At 41.3% G+C, this 26,392-nt stretch overlaps 1 protein-coding gene across 4 annotated transcripts; it reads right to left on the bottom strand.

Annotated features, from left to right (window-relative positions):
• Positions 1 to 9,975: 9,975 nt before the first annotated feature.
• On the bottom strand, positions 9,976 to 22,377 carry LOC140455635 (uncharacterized). 4 transcript variants are annotated; one of them, XM_072550597.1, is made up of 2 exons: positions 22,353 to 22,377; positions 9,976 to 20,854 (listed from the first exon to the last, which is right to left on the bottom strand). In XM_072550597.1, exon 2 carries the CDS (start codon positions 20,369 to 20,371, stop codon positions 19,169 to 19,171), a length of 1,203 nt encoding a protein of 400 aa, XP_072406698.1. In that variant the 5' UTR covers positions 20,372 to 20,854; positions 22,353 to 22,377; the 3' UTR covers positions 9,976 to 19,168. The 4 variants fall into 4 exon arrangements, with proteins under 4 accessions (XP_072406698.1, XP_072406700.1, XP_072406699.1 ...); XM_072550599.1 differs by lacking the exon at positions 22,353 to 22,377 and adding an exon at positions 21,850 to 21,979; XM_072550598.1 differs by lacking the exon at positions 22,353 to 22,377 and adding an exon at positions 21,415 to 21,512.
• Positions 22,378 to 26,392: the final 4,015 nt, after the last annotated feature.

Here is a 26,392-nt window from a genome sequence, read left to right as displayed (position 1 = left end):
CATTTAATCTATCTACAAACCTCTAAAGACTCTTATGTCATCTCTCCTCTTGCCTTCTCACCTATTTTGTATAATCCACAAACATGGTTGTACTACTTTCACTTTCTTCAAATGTTATTTATATATAAATAATTGTGGCCCCTGTACTGATCCTTGTGGCACTCCACTAATTACAGGTTGCCAGGCTGAAAATGCATCCGCTTATCCCAACTCTCAGCACGCTGACAAATCAGATAGTTTGGGTTAAGCAAAAATCTAATTTACTAATAGCTACTCCAGATGCACAGTGATATGGTTTACTCTCAAAAGCCCTATGAAATGGTCGAGTATGCCAATCAGTCCAAGGGCAACTAGGGATAGACAACAAATGCTGGCCAGCTGGTGATAAAGAAGATGAATAAACCAACAGAAAACAATCTTAAATCCATACAAAACTTTTAAATGAATCAAAATTAACAAGGCCTTTCGCAATGACATAAACTCTTTCCCAAAACACGAATCATTTAAAAATATGAAACCAAACATTAAATCAAGGGCTGAGGTAACTCAAATCTGTAAAGTCTCACCACCCCTTCACCATACTCAGGATAGTAGTCCTCCCAGACTGGAGAGTATAAATATTTCCCATGGTATTAGGCAAATATCCATCACCTAAAGAGATTCTGTGTATAATTCAAACCACCTACTAAAGCTGGGTCTGTGATTCTACTTCATACCCACCCCTGAGAGCTGGCTCACTTCACTAACACACATACACACTCACATCAGGGGAAACTCCCCCAGAATACTACAGACAGAAGTTTCTTTAAAATCCCTGTGCTCTATTCTGGCTCCCAATTCAGATGGTTAGAAATGACATCAAACTTTAGTGACACAGGATGGAGCTTATTTCCATCATACAAAGCCACAAATGCTTACAGAGATCCAGTGATTACATGGGAACATTGATCAATCAGCTTCCCTTCCTGGAAGACACTGTTCCCTAGGCGAGTTGGACAGTGTTTAACCACTCCATCATACCAACTCTCCATGCTCCAACTGACCTTTTCTCTCTCCTTTCCCAATCAATATCCCTGCTGCTCATGTTCAAGGGTGAATGAGTTTTATGTACTTTTTTAAATTCACGAATGGGACATGGGTATCACTAGCTGGCCAGCATTTGTTGTCTATCCCTAGTTGCCCTTGGACTGATTGGCATGCTCAACCATTTCATAGGGCTTTTGAGAGTAAACCATATCACTGTGCATCTGGAGTCACATGTAGGCCAGATGAGGTTGTCAGATTTCCTTCCCTGAAGGACATTAATGAGCCAGATGGGTTTTTTGACAATTGACAATGGTTTATTTGGTTCTTAATTCCAGACTGAATTCAAATTCCATCATCTGCCATGATTGAATTTGAACCTGAGTTCCCAGAACATTAATTGAATTTCAGCGATAATATCGCCTCCCTTATGTAGTACGTAATTGATCTACCCATCAACCTGACTGAACCATATCAAGCACTAGTGGTCCTGCTTTCCTGTCAAACTTGCTCATTACTTCATGAACACCATGAAGAGAGAAGATAACTCACAACTTCTCCCCAGAACCAACTGTTTCCTTGTGGAAGTTGTGTTCCAGTTGTACAGAGCACTGTTGCATTCCTATCTGGAGAACTGTGTTTGTTTCTTGGCACCACTTCTCAGGAAGGGTGTATTGACCTTGGAAGAAGTATAGCATAGCTTGAACAGAATGTTCATGGAGCTAAAAGAGTAAAAGGACAGATTACACAGATACATGCACTCCCTTAAATGCAGAAAATTAAGGGGTAATCTAATAGAGGTTTATAAGATGATTAAACAAGTTGATCAAGTCTCCTTCTATCGGAAGGATGTTGTGAAACTTGAAAGAGTTCAAAAAAGATTTACAAGGATGTTGCCAGGATTTGAGGGTTTGGAGGGTTATAGGGAGAGGCTGAATAGGCTGGTGCTGTTTTCCCTGGAACGTTGGAGGCTGAGGGGGGTGACCTTATAGAGGTCTATAAAATTATGAGGGGCATGGACAGGATAAATAGACAAAGTGGGGAGTCCAGAACTAGAGGGCATAGGTTTAAGGTGAGTGGGGAATGATAGAAAAGAGACTTAAGGGGTGAACTTTTCACACACATTGTAAGTGGTTGGATGGAAACTATTCTCTAAAATTAGAGAGATGCCGTTCAGGGGTTATGTCAGCTAACATTTCTTAACAAAAAGGGGACTGGAAATCTGTAACCCTCTTGGGGCTCGGGGTCAATCGAAAATTTTAAAGTTGAGATTGATAGGTTTATTGTTATGAAAGGCGATTATGGGTTACAGAATCATGGCAGTTAGGGTTAAGATACGGATCAGCCATGATCAAATCGATGATGTAACAGATTGCTACACTCTCCCTATCCTTGTTCATCTCATCTCCAAGAACAATTTAGTCAGTGTCATTATCTTCAACCTTTGGCTGAGCTTCTGATCCCATAACCTCTCTATCACAAAGATCACCTACTTTCCCCTGTGTGAGTCCAGCATAGAGTCATAGAGATGTACAGCATGGAAACAGACCCTTTGGTCCAACCCGTCCATGCCAACCAGATATCCCAACCCAATCTAGTCCCACCTGCCAGCACCCGGCCCATATCCCTCCAAACTCTTCCTATTCCTATACCCATCAAATGCCTCTTAAATGTTGTAATTGTACTAGACTCCACCACATCCTCTGCCAGCTCATTCCATACACGTACCACCCTCTGCATGGAAAAGTTGCCCCTTAGGTCTCTTTTATATTTTTCCCCTCTCACCCTAAACCTAAGCCCTCTAGTTCTGGACTCCCCCACCCCAGGGTAAAGACTTTGTCTATTTATCCTATCCATGCCCCTCATAATTTTGTAAATCTCTATAAGATCACAAAAAGAATCATAGTCAGTCTGAAATCATTGTCACACCCGAATGTTTTTTTGAATTAACTTATTTTTCTAATCAACCTGTTCAGAAATGTTAATACACATTTCTGGCGCAGATTGGACTTGAAACCAGTTTTCCATGGTCATGGGAAGGACACTACCATTGCACCACAAGAGGGCCCTCTCTAAATTATTTCTTCTCAGTGTAAATAGATCGGAGACTCCTGGGCATCAATGGGAGTGTTAAAGCATTGTCAAATTTAAATAATTTCTCCTGTGTGAATCCTCTGATGCAGCCAGCGTTTCAGTGACCTGGAGAAGAATTTGTTGCACAATACATATGAAAGGTTTCTCCCCAGTGTGAATGTGTCAGTACACATGGAAGATTGATGGGCTCAAGAATGATTTGCTGCATACCTCACATGTGAATGTTTTCTCATCTATGTGAATATGCATGTGACTGACCATGGTTAATAATTGTGCAAAGCCACTGACACACACTTCATACTTGTATGCCAAAGTGTGTTTGTGTTAATATACACAGAGATTCACTGACTTCAAGAAGGCTTGGTCACACACCTCAAACATGTAGAGTTTTTCCCCTGTGCGGATGAAATGCTGTTTCAGGAGCACCAGTGTGTATGTGAAGGTTCAGTCGAGGGGTTTCCTCTTGTGTGAATCCTCTGGTGAGTCAGGAGATCAGACAATTGGCTGAAACCCATCTTAAAAACCCCACACTTGAATGGTTGTCCCCAGAATAACACACTGGTGCTTCAGGAGAATTGAAGATTGTGTAACAGCTCAGTCACACACCTCACTATGGTAGGGTTTCTTCCCAGTGTGAATCCTCTGGTGTATCAGGAGATTGAAGCAGTAGGTAAAAGTGTTCTGTCACACCTCCCGAAGGGTTTCTTCTCCTGTGTGAATATTCTGGTGGATGAGGAGTCTCATAGACTTCATAAAAATTTTATTACAAACCTTACACTTGAATGGCCCCTCTCATGTGAATGCATTGGTATGTATGGAGTTTTGATGATTGAGAAAATGATTTGTTACACATCTCACATGTGAATGCTTTTTCTCCTCTACGAATGCACCGATCATCCGCCAGGGCTGATGATTGTGCAAAGCCCTTTTCACATAACTCACAGGTGAACAATTTCTCTCTTTGTGAAAGTGTTACTGATTCATGAGCATCAATGACTGAGTGAGCACTTGATTGTAAGGTTTCGCTATACCGTAGTTGCATTCCAGCAAAACCTTGCTTGATAGAAAATCACTTAATATAAATAATGGAGCCTATAGGAAAAGTGGGGTTGGGGCAGACCAGCAAAACATATCACTCATGATCGTTCAAAGATCACCCAAAAGTCGAGAGGTTAGTCACAGCTCACGTTAACTCCCTTGATCCTTTTCAATTTGCCTACCAGCATAATAAGTCCACAGTAGATGCCATCTTCCTGGCCCTACACGCATCCTTGAACATATGGATAACATATGGATATCTACATCAGACTCCCACATATTGACTACAGATGTGCCTTCAATAATTCCAAACAAATTCATCTCTAAACTCCAAGCCCTAGATCTCGACCCCTCTTTGTAACTTAATCCTTGAGTTACTGACACATAGACTGCAATCAATAAGAATAGGTGACAACACCTCCTTTACTATAATCCTCAACACCGGTACCCTGCAAGGCTTCATACTCAGTGCCCTATTACACTCCTTACATACTCACAACTGTGTGGCCAAATTCTGCCCTAACTCCATTTACAAGTTTGCTGATGACACCACCATTGTAGGTTTGATCTCAAGTAATGACGAGACAGCGTACAGGAAAGAGATTGGGTGCTTAGTGGCATGGTGTAAAGAGAACAAACTCTCCATCAACATTAGGAAAATGAAGGTGCTGGTTATTGAGTTCAGGAAGGAGAGTGGAGGGCATGCCCCTATCTATATCAATGGTGCTGAGGTGGAGGTGGTGAGAGCATCAAGTTCCTCAGAGAGATATTCACCAACAATCTATCCTGATCCACCCAAGTTGATGTGATGGTCAAGAAGGCACAATGACTCTCCTTCCTCAGGAGAGTAAGGAAATTTGGCATATATTCAAGGACTCTTACCAATTTTTATAGATGCACCACTGAAAGCATCATATCTGGATGCATCATAGTGTGGTTTGGCCACTGCTGTTCCTAAGACCACAAGAAATTGCAGAGTTGTGAACGCAGCCTAGTTCATCACACAAACCAGTCTTCTATTCATTGACTCCATCTATAGTCCCCAGTGCCTCGGGAAAGCAACCAACATAATCAAAGTTCTTTCCATCCTAGTGACACTCTCTTCCACCCTTTTCCGTCGGGCAGATGATTTAAAAGATTGAATACACGTATGAATAGATTTAAGAACAGCTTCTTCCCCGCTGTTATCAGACTTCTGAATGGCCCTCTCAAACATTAATTCTGATCTCTCTCTCCGCACTTTCTATGAGACTGTGTATACGGCACTCTGTTCTGCTACTTTGATGCACTTTGTGTGGTATGATCTGCCTGTGTAGTACCCAAAACAACACTTTTCACTGTATCTTGGTACATGTGACAACAATAAATCAATCAATCAGTTTGAAATCTGAGGATATGTCAAAGTATTAGTGCTTAACCAATCCTGATGAACCCCGAAATCCATGTTAACACAGTATTTAGGTGGACAGCTTTTACTCAGTGTGAATGTATTGATATACAGACATGATGTGATTATTTTCAAATCCTACAAAACAGATATACAACTGTTACTAACATTTTATCAATAATATAAACATCTTTAGTTGACCAGGGATTAACAGCACAGAGGTGGAATGACTGGAGTGTCAAGCTCCTGGGAGTGGTCATCCACAACAAGCTTTCTTGGACTCTTCATATGAACGCACTGGTTATAAAGACCCAACAACGTCTCTTCTTCCTCAGACAGCTGAGGGAATTTGGCATGACGGTGAGTACCCAACTTTTATAGGTGCACCATCGAGAGCATTCTGTCTGGATGTATCACTACCATTCAACTGTACCATTCAAGATCGGAGACTGTTACAGAGAGTGGTGAACTCGACCCGGACAATCATAAAGACCAACCTCCCATAGAATCCATCTACTAGGCCCGCTGTCAAGGAAAGGCCGCCAGCATTCTCAAAGATCCATCCCACCCTGGCAATGTTTTTCTATAACCTCTACCATCAGGGAGAAGGTACAGAAGCTTGAACACACGCACCAGCCGGTTTCGAAGCAGTTTCTACCCTACTGTTGCTAGAATACTGAATGGACTCACAAACTCTTAACATTCGCCTGTACCTATGTTTTTGTTTTTGCCACTGTTTACCTATTATTTACTTATCTATGCTATGTAACTCTGTGATCTGCCTGTATTGCTCGCAAGACAAAGCATTTCACTGTGCCTCGTGACAATAAATTCAATTCAATTAATTAATAATGTCAGCACAAACAGCCCAAAGACCATGTTTCATTCCTTGGGGTGATTAAGAGCTGTGGTTCTTTGTGAATTTGCTGGTGTGGTAACAGTTTGAATGAGTGAATGAATCCTTTCCCACACACGGAGAAATTTAATGGTCTCTCAAAGATCCATCCCACCCTGGCAATATTTTTCTACAACCTCTTCCATCGGGGAGAAGGTACAGAAGCCTGAACACAAACCAGTCGATTTTTAAACACATTCAGAACAGATAAATGGTCTCTCCCCTGTGTGAACTCGACCTGTATCAGCAGATCGGATGACAAAGTGAATCCCTTCCCATGATCAGAGCACGTGAATGGCTTCTCCCCAGTGTAAATGTGTTGGTGAGTTTCTGGCTGGGATGGTAAAGAAATCCATTCCTGCAATCCCTACATTTACACAGTCTGTCCCCAGTGTCACTGTGCTGGTGTTTTGACATTTCAGATGAATCTTAATACACTCTTTCACACACAGACTGCTTCTCCCCAGTGTGAATGGTGCCTTTTTCTTCCAATGTTCAAAGTCCTGACATAATTAGGTCATGATAAACAGGATCAATGTCAGGTCTAGATGTGTTGTTTGAATTCGCTTGAATTCTCTAATTGCTAATCAATCTTTCAAAAATAAAACTGGAGAGAGAGAAAGCAGAACACACACATAGTTGTGAAAGTATGAGAAATTAATCTGGTCATTTGTGGAGACAACACTTGGGGAAACTGCTGGATTATCATTAAAATTCAACTCATTCATAAATATGCTTCAGGAAGATAACTAGTCAGTGTTTGCACAAAGCTACAGAAAGAGAGCAAAGTTGGAGAGCCAGGCATGAAACGGGCATTTTATAGACCTACAACTCAACCCTGTTTTGCTTTTCTCCCCACACCTTTCAATCCCTCCAAAGGACTAAGAACAAATGCATAAGTAAAGTGATTGAAATCTGAAATGAAAACAGTAAATGCTGGAGATACTCAGCAGATCTGGCAGCACCTAAAATGGCAATAGATGCAGTAACCAATGTAACCTTGAAGAAGTGTTTTGATGATCATACAAGTCACTGTAATAAAGATTACATGATGAGTGCCAGAAAATGGAACTAACGTAAATAGTTACTTAATGACCAGCATGGATATGATTGGGAAATTGTGTTCAATGATTTTATATCTGACCAGTTTTCAAATTCCCACATTCTTATACTCCCCCCAACATCAGATCATTTCACTGGTTTGATGTTGGCAAAACAATAAATTCAAACTTGATTGGGTTTAGTATCTTGGGGCATAATTTAAACTGATTGGTTAAATTTGAGTTGTTGTCAACCAAAACTCAGGTATCCATTTCACCAGATGTTACATCCAGTCGTTTAATATTTTTTCTTTAAGTAGTGGAATTTGGGAGTTCTCTGTCATTCACATTTTAACTGTTATGAAGCGGTAGGTAGAACCCCTCTGTTAATTAAACCAAACACCCAGAAAAGCTTGCCTTGCCTCATAATTGCTTAAAATATGAGTGAGAGAATTCCTAAATTCCATTATTTAAAGAAAAAAAATCAAATTATTTTTCTAACTCTAATAGGGAAGATTAAACAAAACTATTCATAAATCTAAACCCTTCTTTTTTTAACTGCTTGCTATCTGACCCCAATTCTAATAAGACACTTAAGAAAATTACATTAACTTAATCTCAAAATTGCACTGTCTTTGTCTTCCCTGCTGACATTAGTTTGCCTGCTGTTGATCTCCCTGGGTCGTCTTCATTTTTTCACTGCAAATAGGTTTACGTGAAAAGGTTTCTTTGACAGCGCGATGTTACATGGACAGTCAGTTCTCTGGCAGTTGCCCTCCCTAAGGCAGTTGTGTTGGCTCTATGACAGCTGCTCTCTAACTAATTTTCAAAATGTCCGCATTCTTATGCCCCCAACATCAGATCGTTTCATTGGTTTGATGCTGGTAAAACAATAAATTCAAACCCAATTGGATTTTAGTATTCCGGGGCATAATTTAAACTAATTGGAAAATTCGAAAGTGATAACGATGTACAGCATGGAAACAGACCCTTTGGACCAACTTGTTCATGCCAACTAGATATCTAAAACTAATCTGGCCCCATTTGCCAGCACTTGGTCCACACCCTTCTGAACCCTTCCTATTCACATACCCATCCAGATGCCTTTTACACTTTATAATTGTTCCAGTCTCCACCATATCCTCTGGCAGCTTTCCTTCAATGCATCACCCTCTGTGTGAAAAAGTTGCCCCTTAGGTCCCTTTTAAAAATTTCCGCTTTCAACCTAAACTTATGCCCTTTCACATTAAAGCTATACCCTCTAGTTCTGGACTCCCCTACCCCGGGGAATAAAACTTGTTTATTTACCTTAATACATGCCTCTCATGATTTTATAAACCTCTATAAGGTCACCCCTCAGCTTCTGATGCTCCAGGGAAAACACCCCATGCCTATTCAACCTCTCCCTCTAGCTCAATCCCTCCAACCCTGGCAACATCTTTGTAAATGTTTCCTGAACCCTTTCAAGTATCACAACATCCTTGCGATAGCAGGGAGACCAGAATTGCACACACAATATTCCAAAGGTGGCCCAACCAATGTCTCAATTGTCTTACCTCTCGTTCTTATCTCTTGCTTCCTCTCCTACCTCCTTTTTCTCTGTGTGCCTTTCTCTCCTTCTCCATCTTGCTCCCTCTTCTCTCTCTCTTCTTCTTCCTCTCTATTTTCACTCTTAATCCAGTCCTTTCATTCTTCACTTCTCTCAACGTCTTTCTATACTCCTCCATAACCCCTCTCTCTTTATCCCTTATCCTTCATCTCCAATTACTTTCTCTCCATTCCCATCTCTCACTCCAGTTCCCTCTCTACCCTATTCCCCCTCTGTCCCTCCCTCCCTCTCTCAACAGCCCCTATATCTATAACCGTCTATCCATACCCCTTCTCTCCCTCCTTTGCTTCCTTATCCACTCAGCCCCACCCTTCTTCCCTCTCTCCCCACTCTCCTCTGCCAACCCTCACCTTTCACTCCCTTCCCCATTCCCCTTACCCCCATTTCCACCCAGTCCACCCTATCCCCCGATCCTCCTTCCCCCTTTTTTCCAGTCTCTCCTCTCTCCCCCATCCCCTTCTTTATCTTGCCACTGATCTCCTCCTCACCTGTCTCTCTTCTCCTCGCTCCCTCGCACCCCTGCTACTATTCACCCCTCACCCCTTTCCCTCTCTCTCACCTCTCCTCTCTCCTCCATCCGTCTTTCTCTTCATGGTTTCTCTCCACCCATTTCCTCCTCATCGCGTCTCCTCCCTCTTCCCCCCTTATCCCCTCTTGCTATTGTTCCCTCACTCTGTCCCTCAGTTTGTCCTCTCCGCTCTCTCGTCTCTTTTCTGTTCCCAATCTCATCTTTCCACTGTCTCCTATCCCTCTCTCTCTTATGTCCCGCATGCCTCAAACTCCTTCTCAACCATGCCCCCCTTCGCATCTACCCATTCCATCCTTTCTCTTCCCAGTCCTCTTTCCCCAGTGCCTCTTCCCTCTCTACTCCCCCTCTCAACTCCCTCTCTCCATCGTGTCCCTCTTCTCCTGGTCAAAGCAGCAACCAAAACTCAGGTCTCCATTTCACAGCCAAATGTTACATATTTTCAATTTTCCCAATACACTCTGGGACTGCCACCCAGTTGTATACACAGGTGCTTGTTATCTCCCAGTTTGGAACAGCATTGGCTCTCTCTTTAAGGTACAGAACACACCTTCAACTTCATAACAAGTAGAACGTCAAAAGAACACAGACAGGTTGGTATACTCAGCAGACAGTGACACAGTGCCAACATAAAATATAGGTACAGTTCTAAAAGATGTGCAAGCGTAAAGGTACCTGTGTGTATCAGGTGCCTAAATCATTGAAGGTAGAAAGACAAGTTGAAAGAGTGATTAATAAAACATGAGGCATTCTCAATTTAATCAATAGGGGCATACAGACAAAAGCAGGCAGGTATTTTAAATCTGTTTGTTATTATCTCAAATTTGGTCACCAATATGATGTTACCATCTGGTAAGAGGCCAAGATCCTTTTGATTTTAAAGTATTCAAAAGATAAGATCCACGGAACTTACTGAAAGAATAAAGTCTCAAGATTCCACAATTTTGTGAAAACAATAACTTTACGGTACAATTTTCGGACAGTCATACTACCTGCAATACATGTACAATTTGTATCTAACATCCATAATTAACAATGTAATAAATATGGTTGATAGACCATGATTGAACACCCCACTGCGCACATCAAACACCAAATGAAACCAAGACAAATCCCAAAGATTTTTCTGCAACTCTCTAGAAGTGAATGACATGATGAGTCACCAAATCCTACAAAACTTCTCAAGAGATTACAACATTTCACTAGCCTTGAACCTCTCTCACAACAGCCAGTTGTAAACTACCTCACTGACTAGTCCTGTTATAGTCAATCACTCTCCATGCTTCTGTGCACTCTGAAACTGTACGCCAGTAATGATTCACAAACATAACTGCAGCATTTCACCAAGCCAGATATATCCCTGGAAATTCCCTGAGTTTAAACCTTGATCAGTCATAAGAGGTAAACACTGCTCTTTGCTGCACTGAAGTGGTAATACTTGTAGGATTTTGAGTGCCATGAGTGACCTTCATATCTTTTCTGTTTCATCCCAGTCTTTACTACACAGAGCTGGTGAATTGCTCTTGATGTCTTTCCTGAGGGTCTGCTAAAGTCAGCACTTGTAACATGGAGTCCACTCTTATTTCTGCCCAACAAATTGGAACTGTATTTTGCTCGCTCCTCAACTGTCCTGAGTGACCTATTGTAACACTTGCGAAAAGCCCCTCCCCTACAGCTGAGCAGAATTGAATGCCTAAGAATGCCTAACTACTTTTGGAACTCAAATGTTCCATAAATGTTATATTCTCATAGAATAGATAAAGTATAAAATGCTCATTCAGCTACAATTGGAATATTCCATATAGCACTAGGCACTGCACTTTAGAGGGATGTGAAGGCATTAGAGACAGTGCAGAATAGATTCATGATAATCTCAGAATCTCAGGGATGCGAAACCAGTTATACAGAAAGGTCAGACGAATCGGAGCTAATCTCCTTGGAGAAGGCTGAGAGCAGACTTGATAGGGATTTTCAAAATCATCAAGAGTCTGGACAGAGTAGACAGGTAGAAATTGTTCCCATTCTTGTAAGGATTAAAAACTAAAAGGCGCAGGTTTCAAATCATTGTCAAAAATGAAAAGTCACATGAGGAAAAACATTTTCACACAGCAAGTGCTACTCCTTGGCAGTGTGGTGGAGGCAGGTTCGATCAAGACATTCAATAGGAAATTGGAAAGGGAAAATATGTTAGTCAATGGGGAAAAGGTGATGGGAAGGGTGAAGAAAGAGTGGAACAAGGTGAATTGCTCCTCCAGAGAATTAACACAGACACGCAGTAACCTCCTCCAGTCCTGCTGTGTTGAACAATCCCTTGAGAAGTAGAATGAGGAGGAAGAGGAAGACAGAGACAATGAGAAGAAGGAAGATGATATTGAAAACGAGGTAGAGGAACCCAAAGAAAAAGAGAGGACAATAATGAACTGGAGTACTCATTATTGATGTGGGAAGTGATGAAGACAATGATCACGAAGTTGCAACATGGATGAGAAGGTGGAGTGAGCCGACAGGGAAGGGAGGAACTAGAATATTAATGAGGATGGAGACAAATGAGGAGGAAGGCAAATCATGAAGAAGTAGAATCATGTGGGTGTGCTAATAAAATATGTAGTATAAAACCTTATCTTCAACAAATACTAAGTTCAAGCTGCTGAGATCAAACCTTTAGCTTATTTCTTCAAAGCTGATGAAGAGGCCTTGAATTGTGTAATTAAGGCAGATACAATTGCTTGAAGCTGGACATTTTTCTGACATGTTTAAGTTCATTTAGTTCATCAAGCAAGCAGTCCCTTTCCTGTTCTCAGATTGCCTTTGACTTACTTATCCAATGAGCAGAAATTCAAATGGAACTTTTACAAAACATGGTTCAACAAAATCCAAAAATATTAGTTTTTCTACCAATATAGATTCATGACAATATATTTTCAAAATCTTACATCCAGACCCAGCTAAAGTAAGTTCACCTCCTGATTTATAGTTCTATCACTTCAGATCATTCTAACCTACAAGCTAAAAATTACAATCCTAAGACTGCTATTTATATTTTACATGAACAATGGACGAGGTATTCACAACACTTTCCCGCTAGAAGAAAATGATAATGTGTTACGTACGATGGGTTTTCATTTACACAATACAGAATAATAGAACATGTAATGTGTTATATATCTCAATAATGATCCAGACACATGCAATACACACAATAAACCTCCCCCCATTCTTCAATCAACTTCTCAAGATCATTACAACTCTGCTGAATTCCATGTCCACTTAAAGATGTAAAATATCACCTTTTATCATATTTTATGGAAGTTTTTGTCTTATAATACTTTAAGTCAAAAGTTTGTCTTGAAAGAAACCTTTCATTTTTCTGTGTAGGTGAATTTTAAAGCTCAGGATATAAAACAGTCTATGGTGATTTCAATTCCATTGCCTCCAAGTCTGTAGCTTTCTCATGTTTAAAATCCACAAATAAATTGTCAGGTAAGTCCAGAGTTAAACCATCTCCCCCTTTCTTAGCTGTAGGTGCACCCTAGTTTCCAAAATAATTTTCCAGACTCAAGCATTTTAAATTCTCTTTTGAGAAATATTAAAAAGTTTCTTTTTGTGTCAACTAAAATCCTTTTTAGTGATTCCAAGAATGCTGTTTACACAGTTTCTTCTCTTATTTGATGAAATACATAGTAATTGTAACGAGGTCAGCCAGCTGGACATCATAGATTATGAGTTCCCTCATTGGGACTATTAATCTGGTCCAATCAGGGAGCCCTGGCTGACATATAAAAAAAAGTGGGCGTCAAGAGATATTCTGATGAGTAGAGAGATATTGCCGCTCCATAAAGGACTGTTCGTGACTTGATGATGGGCTACTGACCTCTGTTGAGTTATTTTAGTGGCGATGAGAGTAAAGCATGTCCCTGAAGAAACTCATTCACAACAGTCATCTTTGAGTTGGGATAAGCATTTCTTACGTCATGCCTTTGTTTGGGAAGCTTGACTCGTTCAACCTTGCCATTGAGGACTGGACCCAGTATGTGGAAAGAATGCATTATTTTCCCAGGCAAATGACATTGTAGCAGATTTTAAAAGCAGTAATTCTCCTGACAACCTGTGGAGTTACAGCCTTTTCTGTCATTAGGAGGCTAACTAGCCCAGAGGCTCCAGAGTCTAAAACCTTTCAAGAACTGACTGACGTAGTTAAGGAATATTATGATACCAACTCTCTTCTAATTCTGAAATGGTATCACTTTTACTCAGCAATTTGAACCAGGGAATCTGTATTGGGGCATTTGACTAGGTTAAGAAGACTGGCAGAGGGCTATGAATTTGGTTTAACCCTTTGTGAGATGCTTAGAGACTACTATTAATGAAATTAATTATGTAACCATGCAAAAACACCCACTAGCTGAAGCCAAACTGGATTTCAAACAAGTGCTACAGGCTTTATCATTGCATAAAGTTACAGGGTATGCCATGGAAATGGACACCCTCGTCAGTCTGATAGAGCTTATGGAATACCACTTGAGTGCAGGCAATTGCATAGCTTCATTCAGGACATATCCTGTTTAGAGGGACTCGAGGTCAGCCCACAGCAATGCTCCAAAACAAAACCAAGCCTCAGTCAAATGGTTAAAAGTTTCTTCAGTGTTCTGGCCGGCAAGCCATTATAGTTGTTGCTGGCATGCAAACACAAGACCTAAGTTCATAGGCCAGTATCCAGGAGAGTTCATACACTGGAAAGTCCGCCTACATGTGATATGGAACAGTTAAATTGTTTAGCAATATCCAAATCAAAACCAATCAAGATAAACATCTGGTTCTGGATTAGAGGTGCTGGAAAAGCATCCATCCGAGGAGCAGTAAAATCAACGTTTCAGGCAAAAGCCCTTCATCAGGAATACAGGCAGAGTGCCTGAAGAGTGGAGAGATAAATGAGAGGAGGGTGGGGGTGGGGAGAAAGTAGCATAGAGTACAATAGGTGAGTGGGGGAGGGGATGAAGGTGATAGGCCAGGGAGGAGGGCGGAGTGGATGGGTGGAAAAGAAGATAGGCAGGTAGGACAAGTTATGGGGACAGTGCTGAGCTGGAAGTTTGGAACTGGGGTGAGGTGGGGGTAGGGGAAATGGTTATATGGTCATCCGGTGCATACCAACGCAGCTATATCAGTTTTTAATAAAATACACTCTAGACTCCAGCCTTTAACTTTGCACAAGACTCCAGTGAAATAATTCCACAGAGGCAGGTATCCTGTCCCCTGGTAATCCTTTATTTACACATGAACAGCCTTTGACTATAGTTCTGCCTCTTCAGAGTCAGGTAACAGAGTATGAGTATCTCTGACACTCCCCTTTTCATCTGTCAAGCAGGCCTCCCTGATTAGACCAGATTAACAGCCACAGTCAGGGTACTCATATTCTATAAGGTCCAGTTGGCTCACCTTGTTAAAATCATTTCACTCAGCTAGACTGAGAACCTATACCGGCAAACTGTCACAGACAAAGGGTACAGTTTCAGTTCTGGTCCTTTATGAAAAGTAGTTGGCTCAGTTATCAGTGATTGTAGTAAATTGGATAAGAGATATTCACCTTGATTGACTCAATATTTTTCAATTAGAAAACTGCTACCTGAGTGAAGTCCTAATTAAATACCCAGAAGCCTTCCAGGAAGAGCTGGAGATTGCATGTTGACCAGGAAGCAATTCTGACCAGTGCCATTTGCCTTATGGGGAAAAGTAGAGGCAGGAATCAGAAGACTGAAAAGCGAAGAAGCATGAAACCTTTCTAATTCATGGAATGGGCAATACCGATCTTACCAATTTTGAAGCCTGATGGTTCAGTTTGTTTTTTGTGGGTATTTTAAACAAACAGTAAACCTTTTCTTACAGCTGGATAAATACTCAACCTCTCGGCTAGAGGATTTAAACACAAAGCTGGTGCAGTTGGGAGGGGTGGTGGTCTCCTTCATGAAGCTGGACATGAGGCACATTTACTTGCAATTGCATTTAGACCAAAATTCCCAGAAGTATGATACAATTAATAAACATAACAGCTTGAACCAATATTCAAGATTGCCATTTGGCGTATTATCAGTCTGTTCAAATTTCAGTGGATGATGGAGAACATTTTTGCAAGGTATCCTCAGGTCACCATTTACCTAGATAATAGGGAAATCTGATAAGGGACATTTACAGAACTTGATTAGTACTAAGGCATTCTTCCACAGCAGGTTTACACCTAAGAAGGGAAAAATGTGTATTTCAAATCCCCCCAAGTGACTTACTTGGGCTACAGACTTGACAAGACCAGGTTACACTTGTTGGAAGAAAACGTGAGGGTGATCAAAAGTGCCCCGGCTCCCATGTCTGTCCAGGAGATTTGGTCATTTCTTGGGCTGGTAAATTTTTATGCAAAATTCAGACATAAGCTGATGCACCCTTGCATCTTTGCATCAACTGCTAACAAAAAGGATGAGCCTTGGAAATGGTCAGATAGACAAGCCCTAGCTTTCAGTGAAGTAAAGGAACAGCTGTCATCATCTGAGGTGTTGGCACACTATGATCCCAAGAAAGATCCAGTATTATGTGCAATGTCTCCCCATAAAGCACTGGAATGGTAATAGCTGATAGGTGGCCCAAGGAGAGGACCACCTATTAGCTTACGCATCCAGGACCTGGCTAATGCAGAGCTTAAATATGCCCAAATAGAAAAAGAAGGTATTGGCAGTCATATTTTAGAGTCAACAAATGCTTCTACAGAGGAGAATTTGTGTTAATTACAATCACAAACCCCTACTTGGTCTGCTTAAAGAGGACAAGACTGTGCCATCCATAGCTTCAGGCTGCATTCAGCAGCAGTCTCTAATACTAAGTGTTTCTAATAAGTTAAAACACTGTCAGGGAAGTTGAGTCGCGAATACAGTAGAACTTTGATTATCCGGCATTTGATTATTCAAATTTCGAATTATCCGGCAAGGTTGCAAGGTCCCGATGCTTGGCTAAACTGTGTTATCTAGCATTTGATTATCCCAACAAAATACTCCCCGCCATGTTGTTCAGATAATCGAGGTTCCTCTGTACATTGAGCCGCCTCCCATTGGCAGGTACATTACCGGTAGTATCCCCAGTGGAAGCATCTGTAATGATATTAAACTTTCTGGATATGCCCCAGATACAGCTAACAATATCAGATCTTAGACACTGAAAGAGGCAGTCCCTTCCAAACTGAAACAACTGGTATTAATGGGGGAAACCAAAAGGCTGTTTCAAGTAGAAGTGAAACCTTGTTGGATCCAGAGAGACTCCATATTGTTATGGGGAGCAACAGTGACTGTCCCAAGCAAAGGTCACTGTCGAGTACTGGCTGAACTTCATCAGGGCCATCCAGGGGTCTCCAAAGTGAAGATGTTGACAAAGAGTTATTGTAAGAGAATTGTATGTCATGAGAATAGCCAGATAAACCTTAGACTCAACTGCATATCACCTATGCAGGTCCTTTGAGTGGGTTCAATATTCTTAGTCAAGTAGACACCCACTCAAAGGGGTTACACATGCATAGCATCCATTCATCAAACGCTGGGACATCAATAGAAAAATTGCACGCATGTTTTGCAACGAACACAGTCCTGAAGTCTTGGTCACAGATAACGAGCCATTACTTACCAGCAGAGAGTTTGGTTATTTCTTAAAGTCAAATGGAATTTGGCATATAAGGGCAGATTCTTACCACCCATCATTCAATAGCCTGGTAGAAAGAATGGTCCCAAACTATGAGGGCTGGATTGAAGAAACAGCCTCACTCGATACCAAGCTGTCACAGTTCCTGTTTGATTATAGGACTACCCCTCATGCAACTACAAGGATTGCACTGGCAGAGTTGCTAATGTGTGGAAGACTCTACACTAGGTTCAGTCTGATCTTCCTGGATCTGGGGGGGATGGTGAAACTACATTAGGAACTCTAATGCCACACCTAAGACTCCACTCAGAGAGACAGTTCAATCCAGGAGCCAAAGTTTGATATAAAAATATCATGCAAATGGCTCCACATGGGAAAGAGGCATGGTTGACAAAAGGTCAGGACTAGTGACATATAATGTTCGGGTAGATGGGACAATCCTCAATAAACATATGAATCATATGAATGCCATGAACTCTCAAATGATCCGGGAATAAAATGTGCCCTACCTCTCAGAACATTTGGGAATGCTGCCAGAACCTATGAACTCACCCTCTCTGTCAAACATTGTTGAATCTTCAGAATCAGAGAAGTAGCTACCTCAATGCTTTTGCTGCTGAGTGAGGTGCGCCTGGCACAAAAAAAACGAGCTCCTGTGTATTAATGCTGCCTGTGTCAAATGCCAAGTCAGAGGAATTTGTCCTGAAGCTAAAACAACCCAGTAGGCTCTCCAAGGAAAAGGAGTGTCAGAGATACCGCCATTCTGGTGCCTGATTCTGTAAGAGGAAGTACTATCATCAAGGACTGTTCACATATAAATAAAGGGTGACTTGGTGGCAGGATACCAGCCTCTGTGGAGTTGTTTCAAAGAAAATGTGTTTTTACAGCCTTTCAGGGCTACTAAATATCTTTAAACTAATTTAGCTATAGCTGTCAAAAGAAAACATTTCCCTGGACTGTCATGACAACAAGGAATACACATACCGGGTCTCCAGCTAAATGAGTCTGCATGCTGTTTCAAAGCTCTCTCTATTTATCTGAGCATACATACGAACCTAATAATTCAGAGCAAGAGCAGATCATTTGTTTCATCAAGTCTGCTACACATTCAATAAGAACATGGTTATTCTGCCTGTGCCCTCAACTCCACTTTCTTGCCTCTCCCCAATAGATTATTGATTGAGGAAGAAGTTAAAGGATCTTTTTCTGGCTTAAAAATATTTAACAAAGCTGCCTGAGGAAGAGAGTTCCAAACACTGACGACCCTGTATTTGTAACTTATTCTGCTCTCTTCCCACAGGAGAAATATTCTTTCAGCATCCACCTGGTTGGATGCCCTGAAAATCATGTGTGTTTGAAGCAGTTTGCCTCCTAGTCTTCAAAACTCCAATGGATACAGGCCAAACCTGTATAACCTTTCATTGCATGGTAACCCATTCATCCCAGGAATCACGTAAAATCAAACATTTCTGAACTGCTTCTAATGCAGTTACAGTATATCCTTTTTTAAAAAGAAGACTACCAATATTATTGCCACCTCACCAATGCCAGGTACAACTGCAGCAAAACATTTTCCATTCACCTTGCAATGATATTTGATCTTTTTAACCAATGAACGAAAAAGTTTAATCCAAAAACTAAAAATTATCTAAAAAACTCTAAATATTCACAGTGCAATAAAATACTTCCGTGCAACTACAGAACTGCTTTCTCCCACATGAAGTTCACAATTGAAGACTTCCTCCTCTGAGTTAATCGCCTGATGGAATATGGAATCTGATGAACTCAAAAAGAATTGTTGTACACCTCACTGGAGAACAATGTCGCCTCTCTAGGTATGTTGATGTGCACAGAAGGATGTTGAGTCAGAGAATGATTTCTTGCACATTTAGCATGATGAGAGATTCTCAACTTTGTGAATGTATTTGTGCACACAGAGGTTTCCTAGCTGTGAGAATGATTTGTCACACACCTCACATGTGAATGGTTTCTCCCCTGTGTGGATGTGCCAGTGTTTCAGCAGGGCTGATGATTCTGCAAAGCCCTTGCCACACACCTCACACTTGAATGGCATTTTCCCAGTGTGAATGCATTGGTGTGCACGGAGGTTTGATGATCTCAAGAATGATTTGTTACACACTTGACACGTGAAAGGTTTCTCTCCAGTGTGAGTGCGCCGGTGTCTGTGGAGATGCGATGAATCTGAGAATGATTTGTCACACACCTCACACTTGAATGGTTTCTCCCCAGTGTGAATGCGTTGGTGCTTTATCAGCGATGATGACTGTGTGAAGGCTCGGTTACACACCTCACACTTAAAGGGTTTTTCACCTGTGTGAGTCATCTGGTGTCTCAATAGATGGTATGTTTGAGAAAACGCCATCTCACAAATTTCACATTTGAAGGGTTTCTCCCCTGTGTGAATCCTCTGGTGTATCAGGAGAGTTGAGGATGTTGCAAAACCTTTATTACAAGCCTCACACTTGAAGGGTTTCTCCCCTGTGTGGGTTGTCTGATGCAGCAGAAGACTCCTTAACTGTGTGAAGACTTTGTCACACACCTCACACTTAACTGCTTCCTCCCCCGTGTGAATGCGTTGGTGTGCACGGAGGTTTGTTAACTGAGAGAAGGATTTGCCACACACCTCACATTTGTGTGGTTTCTCCCCTGTGTGAATTTGTTGGTGGGCACGGTAACTTGATGACTGTCTGAATGATCTATCACACACTTCACATGTGAATGGTTTCTCTCCTGTATGAATGCGTTGGTGCTCGCGGAGGGTCGATGGCTGTGAGAATGATTTGTTGCACACATCACATGTGAAAGGTTTCTCCCCTGTGTGAATGCGCAGGTGTACACGCAGCGTCCATGACTGTGAAAATGATTTGTTACACACCTTACAGGTGAATACATTTGCTCCTTTATAAATGCATTTGTGTACACGGAGGTTCGATGAACTTGAGAATGATTTGTCACACACCTCACATGTGAATGGTTTCTCTCCTGTGTGAATTCGTTGATGTTGCACAAGAGCTGAAGATTTTGTGAAGACTCGTTCACACACCTCACACTTGAATGGCTTCTGTTCCATGATGCAACTCTTCTACTGGATGCAACTCTTCTACTGAAGTTGTCACAGAAAGATGCACACTGCGTGTTGGGAGAACTTACAATCCTGTGGCATCCTCCTCACACATCTCACAGTCTATTAGGCTCTCACACATAAGAATATGTCAGTGGTTCATGAGGCTCGATGAATGAATGAAGCTCTCACCACACTTGGAGCCCACTCACACTTCTTGCCAGCATCACCCTGACCGATCACCCACAGATGAACCTTCAGAAAGATTGTTCTGATGGAAAGCTCCATACCACTGACCAGTTTCAGATCTGATAATATGTCAACTAATTTCCAGATGGGTGGTTTCACTCCCCAGCCTTCTCTGTGTTCAGTAATGCTGTGAAGGGACTGGGTGTTTTCTCACAGTTCTGCAGTTGTTCCTTGGATGATGGTCAGGATCTATCTGCAGTTCTATCCACTCTGTATTCTCTGATGTAAGATGGTGCAATCTTTCTGTAAAACAGAAAAAGTAAACATAATTTCCTCCAATTCCCTCTCCTCCTTTGCTGAAAAGGCTGACTCCTCAGTTACAGACTGTACCACAGTGACTGCCAGTCTGCTATTCCCTTGGCTCTGGGAATTAAACTTGACTGTCACAAACCCTCTGTTTGTGAGGGAAACTAGATAGTGAGCAAGAGCAGACAATGTGGCTACTTTCTTTCTTTAGCACTGCACCCCAACTTCCAGGTGTTCTGAGGGCAACAGAAAAGGCAGTCAAGCAGAGTGTAAAACAGGCTGTCTGACACTATGAACTCAAGTATGTTAATCAAGACCAGTTTTACCCTTACAGCACGTGTTTAGTTTTGGAAATTTTGAAAGATCTCGCTTTTGTGTCTGAAATTATTTGAAGAAAACTCACTGGGCTGGAAATGCTGGACAAAGGGCTTTATGATGAAGGGCTTTTGCCCGAAACGTCGATTTCGAAGCTACTTGGATGCTGCCTGAACTGCTGTGCTCTTCCAGCACCACTAATCCAGAATCTGGTTTCCAGCATCTGCAGTCATTGTTTTTACCTCGTTGATTTTATGTCCGAAACGTCGATTCTCCTGATCGTCGGGTGCTGCCTGAGCTGCTGTGCTTTTTCAGCACCACACTCTCGACTCTGGAAATGCTAAAAACTTAAGAACATAATGCTTTAGTGCAGCTGTTTGAAAGGTTCTGGTCTATTCTGGGATATTAGATATACTGCACTCACTCAGATTACACATCCCAAATTTAGCTGTCAGTCACAGCGCTGGGCAAAATTACCAAATTTAAACCCAGGTTTTAGGAAATGACCAAGGCGGTAAGCATTCAAAGAATTTCAATAAATATACATCTCTTCTAAAAATTGATTCCGGATCGATTATTAATATAAAATCGGAGACTGACAGGTTTTTGTTCACTGAAGGTTTGAAAGGGAAAGCACGGGAGAATATAATTCAGTCACAGATGCATCCTGAACTCACTGAATGACGGGGCACTCTCAAGACACTAAACGATCTACTCCAATTCCTATGTACAATCTCCCAGAGAGGCAATATTCCCTGAACACGGCTGCGCAGCAGGGCCACATTCTCACAGTGAAACAGCGTAAATTACAGCCCACGGGATAATAATCAGTTCACAACACTGAGAACTCAACAACAGGAAATCAGTAAGAATCCTCAAACACTCTGCACCTCCCAGATAATTAAACTTAACCTTCTCATCTTCAAGAATGAACCATCAACAAAACTCAGCCTGGAAATCAGAGGGAAATGCTTCCAATAAACACACTCAATATCCAACACACAGCTCCAGTCAAATAGTTCAGCACAAAGCACCGAGTAAACAGCTCTCTCAGCTGGATCTTCTCACACAGCATAAGGGACATTTCCACCCCTGATTACCCACAGGATAGTCAGACTGCCTGAAGATTGGAGTGGATATTATGGGATACAATTTGTATAAAAGCTGCTCCTTCACTCACCATCTCCTCACTTGGTTTTCAGTCCCTATAGGAAGTGAACCAGCTCTGGAAGAGGAAGAGGAGACAATGGGCAGAGTGGGTGGGCTCTCTGATTGACGTCTCTCACAGTCAATCCAAATATTTCTGTTAAAAATCACACAACACCAGGTTATAGTCCAACAGGTTTAATTGGAATCACACTAGCTTTCGGAGGGACGCTCTTTCACCAGGTGATAGTGGAGGGCTCGATCGTAACACAGAATTTATAGCAAAAATTTGCAGTGTGATGTAACTGAAATTATACATTGAAAAATCACAAATATTTCTGGAGCAACATGAGTTTCCTGAAACTTGGGAAACTGACCGGGGAAATGGAGGTGACTTTGAGCAGCAGATCAGGTGGGGATTTAAACTTGTCATTGTCCCATCTGAATAAAACCTCACCTTTTTTTAATTTCAAGAATAAACTTTATTCATAAAATTATTTGGATCTCTATACAATTGGTCATGCCATTCTTGTGCACACATTGCATTGCTTTACATACAGACATCGATAATTTATTTTTCCTATATACAAGTCTGTACATTTACTATCCAGCTCTTCTGTTGAGGCGTCAGCAGAGCCCAAATAACTGCGTGGGCTCCCTGTTCTTCTTTAGGCAGGCAGATGTTACACGGTGGTCTTTCCCCACCGCGCCTTGGCAGCAGCTGCCCCAAGCTTCAGCCAGAATACAGTACTCCTTTTCCTTTTGTAAGGCATAGGGTTAAAATTGTACAGAATAAGGGAACAGGTGTTGCTTCTGCAAAAGCTTGCATTATAAAATTAGGCTGCACATGCAAATACTAAACAGTGAGAAGCAAAAACAGGTAGAATTATCTATGAATAATAAGGCAGAGCAATCGTGGAGCAGGATGTACCAGGCATAGGAGAATAGGAAAAGCGAAAACAGGTAGAATTATCTATGACTAATAGGGCAGATCAAATGTGTAGCGGGATGTACCAGTAACAGAAGAATAGTGTGCCAGTTGCAAGGGGGATGTGGCCAACGGATGGAATTTAGTTTGGCAGGATGATCGCACGAAGACAGAAAACTATGCCAGGATAGTCACATGTAAGGAATGAGATAAGTAAGAGTAAGGGGCGCCAGGCTTAGAGTAATGGGAGAAGTAAACAGAGGCGGAGAGAAGCTAGACAAAGGCGAAGTGAAGCTAGAGCTTGTGATAGGTTACGCAGTACAGCAAAAGTAACCAATGGAGTGAAAGGGGAGGACCGAGAGACGCAGCTGAACAGCATAAATCAGAATGTAACCCTCAGATCGAGGTGCTTACTCGTTAGGCACCCGTTCTTGCAAGTACATATCAATAAAACTCACTGCTTCAGAATTTGACTTGGACTGAAATTTATTAATATGTGAGTTTTGTTTCTCACAATTTTAAAGAATTGGATCTGTTTTCTAATAATACATGCAAGAATGCAAACAGATATATTGTCTCAAGATTCAAGAACATTTTGATGGATGTGCAACAGGACCAGGTCTGCTCCTTGTATAGTTATCATAACTTGGCAATGTAGCTTCACTCTGTGGTGTCCTAACTGCATTTGCAAATGTGTATTTGTTGTGGGGTATGATATATTCAGTATCGGTGTTGTCATTCTGTATAATGTGTAGTGACCATAAGACATACAGTTTGGATATGTTACATTTTTCTTCACCAGACTGGGCCATTGTTTATTGTAATAATATTGACATAACTAAGCTGGACACAATAAACTACTGTCATTCTATGAGCTCATGTGTTTATATGGAAATCCTGTCTTACATGTTTTATCCTGGTTTATGCTGGGATAACTGAACATGCTCATTGTGAATGGTCTTGTACCATTTCTCCCTTTTTTTATGCACATCAAAGCAGTTGATGAAACTGTGATAGGCAAGAATTGTGGGTCTCCTGAACATGAGAGCTGCCAGTGAAAGTAAATTGTTATCTAAAAGAGAGCAGGTATATATAACATAGCTATCTGAAAGTTTTGGTATGTCACTTTATATTTCACAGTCATTGATTTTACAGTATGAACAGTGCATTCCGTCAGACTTTTCAGTTGAAGATGGTGAAGAGATTATATATTAAACAGCCCATTTCCTGCACATCAGACACAATTTGTTAAGATTTATCAAACATGCTGAATGTTATAGTCAATATGCTGACGATCATTCCAATAGTGGTATCTTTAGTTTGCCACACAAAAAGGAATTCAGTGATATATAAGTCACCAGAATGTAATCATGTTCTTGGACAAGGAAAGAATCGAACATCTTACTGCACCATGCCTCAAAAGGAGTGTCTTATGAAAGGAGAGATTCTCTTAATGATTGAGATTGATGGAGTTTACATGTTTCACACAAATTGACTCATTGACTAATACCATTATCAATATGAGAACAATATGTGGCTATTCACATGCCAATCTCAGTTTTTACTACATCCATATGGTTTATTTGTATATGGTCTTACAAGTCTTTTTTTTTTGTTTATAGGGTGTGAAAGTTTTTGGCTAGACCAGCATTTATTGCCATCCTTAACTGCCCTGGAGATGCTTTCGTGAACTGTTGAGGACATCCTCAATGCTATCAGGGAGGGAATTCCAGGATTTTGACCCAGTGACACTGAAGGAATGGTGATATATTTCCAAGTCAGGATTGTGAATGGCTTGGAGGGGAACTTTCAGGTGGTGATATTTCCATTGTGTTTCTATGTGGTGAAGGTCATGGGCTAGGAAGGTGCTGTCCAAGGATCCTTGATGAGTTACTGCTGTGCATCTTGTAGATGGAACACACTGCTGCCACTGTGCATTTTTGGAGGATAGAATGAAAGTTGAAGGTGGTGGATGTAGTGCCAATCAACATCTGAGGAGCAGGACACTCTATTTTTTGAGCATTAGCCCTTTATCAGGAATTCCTGATGAAGGGCTTATGCTCAAAAAGTAGATTGTCCTGCTCCTCGGATGCTGCCTGACCAGCTGAGTTTTTCCAGCATCACACTCTTTGACTCTAATGTTCAGCATCTGCAGTCCTCACTTTTTCCATAGTGCCAATCAAGCAGCATTTGTTCTGGATGGTGTTCCTTGGGTGTTATTAGACCTGCACGCAATCAGGCAAGTGAAGGGTTTTCTATCACATTCCTGATGTGTGTGTACACTATAGATGGTGGACAGGTATTGGGGTGACAGGAGATAAGTTACTTGCTATAAGCTTCCTATCCTCTGACATGCTGTCCAAGCCACTGTCTTTATATGGTGAATCCAGTTCCATGTTTTGTCAATAATAAGTCCCTGATTAGTGATAATGGGGGATTCAGCTATAATCATGCTATTGAAGATCAAGGATTGATGCTTAGATTTTCTTTTATTGAAGGTGGTCATTATCTGGCACTAATGTGCTACAAAAGTCACATGCACAAGTCTGGATGTTGTCCAGGTCTTGTTGCACATGGATATCGAGTGTTTCAGTAACTAAGGAATTATGAAAATTACTGAATAAGACACTTGAGGAATTATAAATGGTTTGTCTTTGAAGGTGACATTCTTGAAGAGTGCTCTTTTGTCTCTGAATGACCGATTGGGAGATCTTTTTAGGCCACCTGATGATGATGATCATCTTGGACTGTTGCAGTTGGTCATTATTTGATGTAGCTTGCTGAATCAGCTCTGGTTGGCTATTTCCAAAATGTATGAAGTCAATGTTGTGGTCTGGATCTTTGGTGTTACAGCTGATGGCTTGGTTACCTTGTGGGCAGTGATCATATGTCAATCTGTGTGCACTGGTGGACCAGTGATAGGTGGTCCATTTGTTTCAAGACATGAAAATATTTCAGGTGCATTCTGAGGAGCTGTACTGAAATTTAAAATGGATAATGCCAATGCATGGTATGTTAGACTAGTTGTAAGAACTTTGCCAGTTTCATGAGTACTTCACACGTAATATTGTACCAATGTCAATCTTGGCATATAGTTTATGTTGTCCATTCCTTTTTAGCTTCAGTGAAATCACTTTCCATACCTT

This window comes from Chiloscyllium punctatum, chromosome 30, assembly GCF_047496795.1.
Source record: "Chiloscyllium punctatum isolate Juve2018m chromosome 30, sChiPun1.3, whole genome shotgun sequence".
NCBI lineage: Eukaryota > Metazoa > Chordata > Chondrichthyes > Orectolobiformes > Hemiscylliidae > Chiloscyllium > Chiloscyllium punctatum.
This window is presented reverse-complemented; position numbering and strand designations above follow the sequence as displayed.

Excerpts from the sequence above, each read along its gene's own strand:
- LOC140455635 (XM_072550597.1), bottom strand. The coding sequence starts at position 20,371 with ATGGAACAGAAGCCATTCAAGTGTGAGGTGTGTGAACGAGTCTTCACA.